The following is a 12,420-nucleotide window of genomic DNA, read 5'->3' as shown; positions in this document are numbered from 1 at the left end:
CGAATTTGAACGAGATCGCAACGTGAACGTTCGGTAATCGTGGAGGTTAGCGTGTCATTAACGTGCTTCCAGGATTAGCGTGAACTGCAAGTGGAAGAACTGATGCTTTTGACTGACGTATGTGAGCTCCGTTTAGTGCTCCAAATATCCGTGTGTGTTTTTGGGGTTTATACTGGAATTGGGTGGGGTTTAAAATGGAAGGATTTTTCTTTCTTTCTTTCTTTCTATTCAGTAATTCTAGCTCTGACAGTTCCTCAGCCTCAGCTACATCACTCCAGTTCATAATTGGATCAATGAGAGATGTGCCCAGGGCTGTTTTTTGTGCTTGTTTTTTTTAAAAATCCCACTTACACCGTTATTATTTTTGTACCTGAATCCCTAACAAATTGGGTTCGTCTCAGTTTCCCAGAATATGGCCTAAGCAAACTAGTAGCGTAATTTAAACCACTGTGATCCTGACCAGGAAGTTACTAAGGATGAGTGAGTGCTACACAGTTGCGTTAATGAACGTAACACCTCTAGTTTCAACTACAGCGCCCTCCACTAATATTGGCGCCCTTGGTTAATGTGAGCAAACAAGGCTGTGAAAAATTGTCTTTATTGTTTAATCTTTTGTTCAAAAAATTCACAAAATACTCATGGATATCAAACAACTGCAAACACAACACAAGTTTATCAAAAAAAAAAATATATATATATATATCTTATGTTAAATGTATGTGTGCAACAATTATTGGCACCCCTATGAATTCATATGAGAAAAATATATGTGAAGTATATTCCCATTGATTCTTTTGGGGTTTTTTTTTTTTAGTACACCTGGGTGACTAGGAACAGGAAATTGTTCAACCATGACTTCCTGTTTGACAGGGGTATAAATATGAGGTAACACACAGGCCAAATTCCCTTAGTCAGTCGTAATAATGAGTAAGACCGAGGAATATAGCTGTGATGTGCGGCAAAAGGTTGTTGAGCTTCACAATATGGGAAGTGGCTTTAAGAAAAAAGCACAAGCATTGAAAATGTCCGTTTCCACCATCAGGGCAATAATTAAGAAGTTCCAGTCGACTGGAAATGTTATGAATCGACCTGGAATTGGACGTGTGTCTATATCGTCTCAACGCAATGTGAAGAGGACGGTTCGAGTGGATAAACAATCTGCAAGGATCACAGCTGGAGAACTGTAGAAGTTAGTTGCGTCTTGGGGTCAGAAATTCTCCAAAACTACAATCTGAAGTCACCTACATCACCACAAGCTGTTTGGAAGGGTTTGAAGAAAAAAAGCCTCTACTCTCATCCAAAAACAAACTTTGGCGTCTTCAGTGTGCCAGACACTACTGGAACTTCAAATGGGATCGGGTTCTATGGGCAGATGAAACCAAAATAGAGCTTTTTGGTAATAAACACCAGAGGTGGTTTTGGTGCACACAGAGAGGTAGCCATGTGGAGAAGTTCCTCATGCCCACGGTTAAATATGGAGGTGGATCTTTAATGTTTTGGGGCTGTTTTTCTGCCAGAGGACCTGGACATTTTGTTAGGATACATGGCATCATGGACTCTATCAGATATCAACAGATATTAAACGAAAACCTGACTGCCTCTGCCAGAAAGATTCAAATGGGCCGTGGTTGGATCTTCCAGCAGGACAATGATCCAAAACATACATCAAAATCAACACAAAAATGGTTTACTGACCACAAAATCAAGGTCCTGCCATGACCATCCCAGTCCCCTGACCTGAACCCCATAGAAAACCTGTGGGGTGAACTGAAGAAGAGAGTCCACCAGGATGGACCTCGAAATGTGAAGGATCTGGAGAGATTCTGTATGGAGGAATGCTCTCAGATCCCTCGCCATGTATTCTCCAACCTCATCAGGCGTTATAGAAGACTCAGAGCTGTTATCTTGGTAAAGCGAGGTAGCACAAAGTATTGACTAAAAGGGTGCCAATAGTTATGACACACCTATATTTATATTTTTATTTATTTTTTGATAAACCTGTGTTGTGTTTGCAATTGTTTGATATCCATGAGAGCAGAGTATTTTTGTGAATTTTGTAAACAAATGATCAAAAGGTTAAACAATAATGACAATTTTTCACAGCCTTCTTTGCTCCTATTTCCCAAGGGTGCCAATATTAGTGGAGGGCAGTGTAAAAACAAAAAAAAAGTGCACCTTTTTGTAGTTTCTATATTTGTTTAGAACACAGTATCTGTTCAATCCGAATAACATATTCACATTCGTTTAGGCCTGCATCCCTAATGTGAATGTGACCGGCCATGTCGCACTTTCACATGATGTTTTTACTTCATACAGGCTCACTGAATCGAACGCTAATCCTAATTCCCAATATGGATGCCAGGATGGCGGGTCTTTTGCTTATTTTACATCCTCCCCTGCTCTGTCGGGCTGACAGTTTTCTCCGACACATGTCGGGAGGTTCCGGAAAGCTGGATTATCCCTGAAAATCCCTGAGAAATACGAGCAGACAGTATGTCCTGTGTCTTCCAGACATATTTACAGACCAGTGAACATACAAGTAGCACGTTCTCCTGTGAATTAAGAGTCATTTTGCACGTACGTCTAAAAAAATTCATCCACGAGCAGTCAGCAGTCTGATGCATGAACAAACAAGACGATGCCCCCGGCCTGACGCTGGAGCCGGCGAAGATTTGCTTCACCGCAGCTCAAAGAATATTACAACCCTCCCTTCCTGATGGAAAAAAAAAAAAACAACAACCCCCCAAAAAAAAAAAAAACCCCAAAAAAACTGCTGACCAATCAGAGGCCGGCTCGGCGGCGTCCATCAGGAAACAGCCATGTCACCTGTCGCTAGGCGTCACGGCAGACTCGAGCAAGGAGAGAGAGAGAGCGTGCCGTGCTGAACGAGGCTGAAAAGTAATTCAGCACAGGCATGACCTGTCCAGTTCTCATTAAGGCTGTGAGCGTATCGCCGCACGCTCTCTCTTTTCCGTTCCGTCCACGTGACGCGTATAAATAACGAGATAGAATGGAAAAGGAGGTATGAGTGCTGCTTTTGAAGCGTCATACTGTTTATATTGTCTGTCGTGAAAGCTAAGCCCGATCGGTTCACTTTGTAAAACGCCAACTGTTTACACTAGACGAAGGTCCATATATATTTGGACACTGCCACAAGTTTTATTTTGGCTGTTTACCAAAACATATTCAAGTTAGAGTTAGATAATGAATATGGGATTAAAGTGCAGTCTCTCACCTCTCATTTAAATGCATTCTCGGCCATATTGGAGGAAGGGTTTTAGGAATTACAGCTCTTTGATATGTAGCCCTGTCTTTTTCAAGGGACCAAAAGTAATTGCCCGTTTGACTGACAGGTGTGGACAGGTGTGGACTTGCTCTCGATGCAAGTGAAACAGGCCATCCTTAGGCTGCAAAAATCCATCAGGGAGATAGCAGGTACATTAGGAGTGGGCAGCGGTAGCTCAGTTGTTAAGACGGTGGACTCCTGAGTGGAGGGTCGTGAGTTCTGATCCCAGCACTACCAAGCTACCACTGCTGGGCCCTTGAGCAAGACCCTGAACCTTCAACTGCTCAGTTGTATAAAATGTGACGGATAAGGGCGTCTGCCGAATGTCGTAAACGTAGGAGTGGCCGAAAATCAACAGTTTGGTACTTTCTGAGGAAAAAAGAACACACTGGTGAGCTCTGCAACGCAAAAAGGCCTGGACGTCCATGGAAGACAACAGTGGTGCGTGAAGAAAAACCCCTCTCACAGCATCCAGCCAAGTGAAGAACACTCTCCAGGAGGTAGGCATATCATTATCCAAGTCTATCGTAAAGAGAAGACTTCACGAGAGCAAATACAGAGGGTTCACCACGAGGTGCAAACCATTCATAAGCATCAAGAATAGAAAGGCCGAGATTCACCTTTGCCAAAAAACATCTAAAAAAAAAAAAAGCCTGACCAGTTCTGGAAAAGCATTCTTTGGAGAGATGAAGATCGACCTGTACCAGAATGATGGGAAGAAAAAAGTATGGAGAAGGCTTGGAACGGCTCATGATCCGAAGCGTACCACGTCATCTGTAAAACATGGTGGAGGGAGTGTGATGACGTGGGCATGCATGGCTTCCAGTGGCACTGGGGCACTAGTGTTTATTCATGATGTGATGCAAGATAGAAGCAGCTGGATGAATCTGTCCAATTACATTTGAGCCCCTGAAATAAGGGAACTGTGTATAAAAATGCTTGCAATTCCTAAACGTTTCATCTGATATTTTTGTTCAACCCCTTGAATTAAAGCTGAAAGTCTGCAGTTCAGTTGCATCTCAGTTGCTTCATTTCAAATCCATTATCGTGGCGTACAGAGCCAAGATTATGAAAATAACGTCGCTGTCCAAATATTTGCGGCCCTATCTGTATATGGCCAAAAGTTTGTGGACACCTCACCATCACACCTGTATGTACTTTGTAACCTCCACTCTTCTGCGAAGGCTTTCCACTAGATTTTGGAGCGTAGCTACGGGGATTTGTGTTCACTCAGCTACAAGAGCGTTAATCAGATGTCCGGTAAGGAGGCTCCGGTTCCAGGTGTTCAGTGGGGTTGAGGTCAGGGCTCTGGCCTTCTTTCCAACCTTAACGCACCATGTCTGGGCCTCTTCGTTCCAGTAAAGAGAGATTGTAATTCAACGGCATACAAAGACATTCAATACAGTTGTGTGTTTCCAACAGTTTGGGCAAGAACCCTACATAGGTGTGATACTCAGGTGTCCACAAACTTCTGTCCCTATAGTGTATACGCAGATTATCGATTGTATACGTCTCAGAGATGTTTTGAAGAGGTTAATACTGGTCTAAATGAGCTTGCTTGGAATGAATGTCGCAAAAACGGGAAATTCACCCTGTCTCGATGAAGCAAGGTGTCATAGCGCACATAAGAAGGCACTTACGCGACTGAGCACCAAAAGCCCATAATCCCTAGCGCTGAGAGTTGTCACTTTAATGTCCGTGATGTATTTACTTTCCCAAAACAGCAGAGCGTAAGGTTCGTGTTTTCAATTGAACCAACTAGGATGAATGACCACAAATAAACACTACTGAAATCTTACCTAAAACGTCGTCGACCTCGTCACACGACGTCACGTGCTGAAATCGAGGGCGCCTTCACGAGTGGGATTTCAAGCAGAGGGGGTGTTCCAGAGGGGCAGAACGAGAGCAGACGATTTGATCGGATATTATAGCCGCACGTCCGAGCACACTTGTCGATAACGTGTTGGATCCGGACCCTGTTTCTTTGTACATTTACACCGCTGTGTGTTTTTCTACCAAACATATAAAGCGTGATCGCGTGGTCGTCTTTCTAAATGTGACCCAGATTGAACGAGCGATTAAAAAGTCTCGCCGAGCTACAGTCTGATGAAGCAGTAAGACCAGTATCCAATCCTTGTGTACTCGAATTCGAGTTAATAGGTACATCGCTTCTGATTCTGTTCTGGTTTTTATATATATATATATATCTCAATTCAGGTGTTTGAAGGTATACATTCAGGTATATTAAGTTCAACCAATCACGTTAGTTGCTTCCTTGACTCTTGAAGCAAATGATGTTTCAATCACATCCAAGCTCACTTAAAGCGAACCTCAGATTTTCCAGGTGTTCTCGACCGCGCCCGGGTTGGAGAACGGCTTTTTTTTAAAAAATAAAATGGAACCCGTCCTCTTCGGATAGTGGGACTATAAATCATTAGAGTATACAAGTGAAGAAGAAGAGTAAAGACAACAGTACTATACTAAGTACCTTACCTGTGTCATGTTTTTGTGTGTGTGTGTGTGTGTGTGTGGTGTCCTGCAGGTTGAGAAGCTCAGTGCTGAGCTGTCCTCCATACAGAGAGGAAGTGAAGAACAACAGGAGACTCAGAGGAAGTTCAGGGAGCTTCAGGCAGAGCTCTCGGCCACTCGGGCCCGGCTCAGCGACTGCCAGGACGGGAAACGGGAGGCCCTGAAGAGGGTAGGAGCCGTCACTTCATACCTCCACTCCCGGTCAAAAGTTTGTGGACACTCGACCGAAACCTTTCTCGCCATCTTTAAACACCTTTTGATCTGAAGGTGCGCGAGTAAACGTTTGAAATCGGCGTCGTGGACTAAAATATAATCTCGGCGAACAGGGCGTCTACTTTGAAGATAAGATGCGAAAACGTTAAATTACTTTTTATCGCGACATAATTCCCATAGTTCCCTTTGTGTTACTCCAGAGTTATCCCGATAGTCCGATCGAACTGAAACCCGTGAATCTGTAGCGCAGAGTCAGCGAGAACAAGAACGATCCCGTTCCGCGACGTTCAACAACGTTAAAACGTAACTACAAACGGATAAAAAGTACGACATGTTTCCTTCTTCGAATAATACAGGAATAAATAAATCTAACGGGTTTAGTCCGCCTCAGTCGCTGAGGTTTAAGAGGAATAAATCACCGCGCTGGTTTGGGAAAAATGATCCACGTCGATGTCTTGCGATCATCGGTTTTTAATAACTCGATTATTTTCCTAGAAGAGAGCGTTTTATTCCTTCGAAAAATCTTAAATGACTCTCACGCACACTAACGAAGCTCACAAATACTATGTTTATGTCTGACTTTTCCTTCCTTTTGAATTATCCTTCATTGTGTGAAAGTGTTGTTTTTAAATCAAAATAGCTCGGATTTAAACCGGACGTTAGTTACTTCCTACGCGTATACACCTAGCATTTATCGTTTATCCCCAGGCTCCATTCATTTACACCTCATTTCTTTAGCCAACTCCGTTTCAGCTTTACCAAGCAGCTGGCCGAAGCACAGCCCTTCAATTTTGTACACAGGTAGCAATTTTATTTTCATTAATCTGCGCTACTCAGCACGACCCCGGCGTCCGGCTGTAATTTGGCGAGCGCCGGGCGTGCGGCGTGGCCTGAGGATCCGAGCCTGAAATAAGCCCTTCGCTCCGGGCCCTCGGTGCAAGACCTCCGTTACCGCCCTGCGGGAGAGCCGCTCCAGCCACGCTGCCTGAATGGCCTTGATTTTCCACAGCCGACGCTGTGTTATTACTCATCAGAAAGTTTGTTCAGTGTGTGTGTGTGTGTGTGTGTGTGTGTGTATGTAGAAGTGGAGAAAGGATTATTGTTCATCCTGTTTGTCACAAAACTATGTACCATAGCAGAATCCCTACATTTATTACTGGAGCACACGGCAGCTACGGGCTCATATTTATTTATACATGTCCCTCATTTTTCTTTATAGTCAAGGTGATGTGTATAAATTCACCTTTGTTGACTTTGTGTGTGTGTGTGCGTGTGTGTGTGCACACGGTGCATTAATGATGCATATATCCTCTATCTCCTGTCTGCTCTTAATCCCAGCAGTGCTGGCTCAGGAGCAGATTACTGACAGCGGACATGAGAAGAGTACAGAGCAGGGAGACCTGATGCGAGAGCGGACACACACACACACACACACACACACACTCACACACTCCATTTCTATTCCCTCATCTACACTTCTCATTATGAGCAAACAGAGCAGCCATTTTCTCTCCCGCTTTATTTGTTCAGAGTCGCCATCTTTGTTCTGGATATTCTCTCACCTCGGAAATGTTTTTGTTTGATGATTCAACATTCAGTGTTTGAAATGGTCTGATTGGGTGTGTGTGTGTGTGTGTGTGAGTGCAGGCAGACGAACAGATCCAGCAGCTGCAGGAGGAGGTGTCCAGGCTGAAGCTGCAGCACCAATGCGTCAGTCAGCAAGTACGTGCCGTTCCGAAGTCTCGCCTCCGTCTTTCTCTTCCTCCTTCCTTCCCTTCGCTTCACCCCCCCGTACGACTCCAAAGCGCCGCGGCTTTCCAGAACTCCGGCGTCCTCTCACGCTCGATCGAAAGTCCACCCGCACACGTCCGTTCAAACGACACACACGTAACGTGTAGCGCGCGTAGCGACGAGCCGCGCAATCTCAACGTAGCACTCCGGAACCAAACATGAAGTATAGCGTGTATCGAGGAGGAAAAAAACGACGCCGGCGTGTTTAGAGAGGGCGAAAAGAAACACGGGAGCCGAGGGAACTCTTTGTTTCCGTCAACAGCTTGCGGAGGTTCCATGGTTACGTCCAACATGGAAGAATAAATCCTTATTCATCGGCCGCGGAGAAATAACGTACTACTTCGGACCTCACATTCGGCCGGTCGTGGACGAAAACGTGACGGGACGAAAGGCGTACGATTCGTGAGGGTTTTAAGGGTTTACGTCTAAATTCTGAAAAGCGACATAATTAGACGTGTGTGTGTGTGTGTGTGTGTGTCGGACGTTCTGTGAAGGAATTAGCCTGGTTCCTCCTCTTGAGGAGGTATTAAAAGCCGGTACCGGACCTGTGACTGATGGAAACAGGTTCTTGAGACAGACAGCACAAATGTGACTTTTTTTTCTGGCACGTCTGTTTCGAGTAGAAAAAGCTTGTGAAAATCTGATGCAAAAAAAAAAAAAAAATATTCTAATCAGACGCACGATTCAAAGCACGTTTGTACATTTGTATGCGGTTTCAAATCGGATTAAAGTAGATTCGAAGTTCTGTCTGGTGTGACTGAGAAGAAATTCAAAACACACACACACACACACACACACACACACACACACACGCACGCACACACACGCGCGCGCGCGTTCACACCCAGGGGCAAGTTCGAGTCGTCATTCCGACTACCAGCACGTTTATTTCTGGAAGTGGGAGGAAACTGGTGAACCCAGAGGAAACCCACCCACACAGGCATGGGGGAAATATCCTCAGTACAGACTCCCTAATGATTGCATTTTATTTATATTTATATTTATATTTATATACAAATAATGCAATCATTAGGGAGAATGTCTAGTAAGGAAATAAAACACCTCTATTGCCTGTGAAAAAAGGTTTTTGGACATTATGGACTTGTAAAACATGTGACAGGGCTGTTAGGGGAAAAAAAAAAAATCTTTACCTGTGCCGTTGCTATGACAACCAGCATGGTCTTCTAAGCAAATACACTGTGATCTGACTCAACTTCGGTTACTTTATTATTTATATATATATATATATATATATATATATATATATATATATATATATAAAATAATTCTGTACACTGCCTTTGGGGTTCTTCTGCCTCGGTGTGTGTGTGTTTTTTTTTTTGTTTTTTTTTCTCCGAGTCCACACATCCAGTGGAGCTCCCAGAAATAGCCAGCTAGTGGGGCCTTTATGGGGGTTAATGAAGAGTCCAGCTCCATGTGAGAGTAATTGGGTCTGATAGCTTCAGTAATAGGGGTGCAGTGGGTACCTCTGTGCTGAACCCCCCCAGCACCCCTCCATACACCACCCCTTCATAGTCGAACCTGCTCCTCTACGCATCCCCCTACTACCACCACCCCGTCGGAGTGTTAGGGTCCAGCGCGTGGCGAATGATTGCCAATAAAACATTTGATTGAGAGGAGAGCGGCGCGTGAGCCATAAACAGGCTGGATTCTGCCCTTTAATTTCGCCAACACCAGAGAATTGCTTTTGCCTTGCTGCAGAGCACACACACACACACACACACACACACACACACACACCAGCAGTTAGCCGTACACCCTAGGAGTGGGGATTTAATTTAGTGTGTGTGTGTGTGTGTGTGTTTACTAGTCCTGAGGACAAAGACGAAGGGCTTTTCATTGTGAATTCTCACTATTCTAGGAGCTGCCTCGGTGCTGATAAGGAGGGGGGGGGGGACGGGGGGAAACAATAATTTCATACTGCAGAGTAAATTGGCTGTGCTGCAACTAAGATGGCTACAGCAGCGACAAGAGAGAATCAGGAACGTATAGGGATTTTAACCTCTCTCCCCGTTTCTCGCATGCTTCCCCCGTCCTCCGATACGACATCCGAAGTGTAGCAGGAAGCCCACGCGAGCTCTGCCGCTTAAAACCATGCTCTGTTTTTACCCGCGTGAACGCTACACGCAGATCTATTTCCGACGATCGTTTAGGCTACATTTAGGCGAATCGGGCTACTTGCACAGGTGACACACGTCTGCCGTGTACGCGTGTTCGCCTCGGTGCACACGAGCGTGCGTCGGCTACGGGCGGCGAGCGTCGCGGGCTCTGATGATAGGTTAGAGCCGGCGCATATATCAGACGCACGACGTCGCAGTAATAAAAGGCCGGCCGTGGAGCCGCTCCGGTCTTCTGGGAACCGCACGCGTTTTTACTGCCTTTCTGACAGCAAGATAAAGCGCTCGTCCAATTAGAAAAATATTTGGAGACGTACCTTACAACCAGGCCTTGTTTGTTTATTTATTTATTTGTTTGTTTGTTAAGTTTCAAACCCCTTTGCCTGTTTTAATTTATTTATTTTACTACATTTTAGCCATGCTCCTAAATGATCAGAGTAAACATTTTATGTTTTGCCATTATTTTATGTAAGTACTGTCCTGATTAATTCCTCCCTCATTCGTCCAGCCTTCAAAAATAGATGCAGGCTTTATTTTTCTCCGTTTTTCCTTTTTTTTTTTTTTTTTTTTTTCCCCGAGATTGCATTAAAATTAAATTCTCTCTTGTTGTGAAAAGAGGCGCGCGTTAAAAATAATTGGATGTGGGAGAGAACAAAGGGCCGCCTCCCCTTCCTGCGGCTGCAGAGCCCGTTAAGGCGTTGATGCCGAGCACGCCGCATTGTTCTGCTGTCTGCAGCCATCCCCCCCTCCCCGGCCAGACACTCAGCGCCGGAGAAGTCACTTTTAATGTCTGATAATCAAGGTGAATTTTCAAAAAGCTGCCATTTTCAAATGACGGTGTATACATTATGTGGGGAGACGGCAAAGCTTTTCAGGGAGAGGAGGGGCCCCCGCTGGTCATGCACAGTGAAAGAGAGACACCTAATGGCCACTTGTGGAACGACAGCCTCGGTTTGGGTTCTGGAAAAGAAGGAAAGAGGAAGGGAATAATGGCAAGAGAGCAGCTTCTAGGCACTCATGTTGTGCATCTTGCATCTTTTCGTGTGTATGGCTTTTGCATTTGATGTGACAAGGTGTGTGTGTGTGTGTGTGTGTGTGTTATAAGAGTAGGTCTGGGGGAATTTAAAAAAAATTTTTTCCCTCTTCCAAATAGTAGCCAAAGTGAATAAGTGTAGGTGGACAGGAAGCAGGAGCTGAGCAGTCGTGACGCACAGAACCAGCGACGAAACCGGGTTCTGCGTCTCTGCCCTGCTCGAGTGTTCACAGGCGCACACAGACATCGGTCTCTCTTTACCTTTCCTTCTGCACCTCTCGCCTTTCTCACCGTCGCTCCAACTGCAGCGCAGGAGGCACAATATGTTATTTGCAGCCCGGAGAACGTGGTCGTAAAGGCGTGTTTATTTCCTGCAGAGGAGAGAAAAAAAACCGATAGGAACCGGACCGGCTTTTGTGTGCGCGCGTGTGAATGCGCCTTATATGTTTATTTATTTATTTCTTTATTAATGCATCTATTATATGCAACATAAAATGATGACGGTGTTCAGTTTGACCTTGAGCCAGCTTTAGTTATGGACTAAAGTGTTCCAGTGAACAGGACCAGAGACACGAGGCTGCCTTAGACGTTATAGTATATTTATATATGTGTATATATGATACAAATAGTGGTGTTTTTTTTTTGTTTGTTTCCCCAGTTTTTAAACCTGTACTGATATGTCGGCTGGTGAAAAGCTTAGCTTGCATACACGAACCGCTGAACCTGCGGTGATTTTGATTTCCTGCTGATACGCACACGCTCGGATTTCACGTCCACGGCACGTTACGGAGCCGTAGCGTTTTATACGATCCCGTGAAACACCTTAAAAAATAAAGGACAGAGAAAAGAGACCAGTGACCTGTGGAAGTTTTCTTCTTCTTCTTCCTCCTCTTCTTCTTCTCTACTCGTCTCTTTTTCAGAATGAAACGCGAATAGAAAGAGTCTTTGGTTCAGCGTGCATGTTTTGTTTTTTTAGCTCATTGATTATCTAAGCCACAGGGTTTGTTTTAAAGCACCTCGTCTTCAGAGGACAGACTTAATGCACCGGCAGAGAAGCGGTCGGCCTCGTCCTTTCTCTTTCTTGAGATGTGTCATGCTTTCTGAGATGGATTCTCTCCTGCTTGCGTGTGAGTGTGTGTGTGAGAGAGAGAGAGAGAAAGGGAAAGCATCTCCTTTGAGACAAGCTCACTCACACTCACACACACACACATACACTCGAGGAATATAGAGAGCTCTTTTAATAGGTCGCTGTCCAAAGTTTTTTTGTGCCACGCGCTTTTACTCAAGTGGAAGCCGCACTTGGCTTTTAATCGACTGGTTTTTTTTGTGTTGTTTTTTTTTTTTTTTTTTTGCGCCAGATAAGCACATTGGGAATAGAAATCACAGCCCACTTTGTGGCAACCGAGTAGATTTCCTCAGGCGCACGTCTG

At 44.7% G+C, this 12,420-nt stretch overlaps 1 protein-coding gene across 12 annotated transcripts in view; it reads left to right on the top strand.

Moving 5' to 3' along the window:
• LOC128613895 (centrosome-associated protein CEP250) overlaps window positions 1–12,420 on the top strand; it is a 178,226-nt gene that overhangs the window by 99,885 nt on the left and 65,921 nt on the right. For all 12 annotated transcript variants that reach the window (XR_008386954.1, XR_008386956.1, XR_008386955.1 and 9 more), the window contains 2 exons: window positions 5,829–5,984; window positions 7,676–7,750. Coding sequence is in view for 9 of the 12 variants with exons in the window: in XM_053635059.1 (XP_053491034.1) it covers window positions 5,829–5,984; window positions 7,676–7,750 (231 nt within the window). In the remaining 3 variants the exon portion in view is untranslated. The remainder of the gene's footprint in view (window positions 1–5,828; window positions 5,985–7,675; window positions 7,751–12,420) is intronic.

This window comes from Ictalurus furcatus, chromosome 10 (assembly GCF_023375685.1).
Source record: "Ictalurus furcatus strain D&B chromosome 10, Billie_1.0, whole genome shotgun sequence".
In the NCBI taxonomy this organism is placed as follows: Eukaryota; Metazoa; Chordata; class Actinopteri; order Siluriformes; family Ictaluridae; genus Ictalurus; species Ictalurus furcatus.
This window is presented reverse-complemented; position numbering and strand designations above follow the sequence as displayed.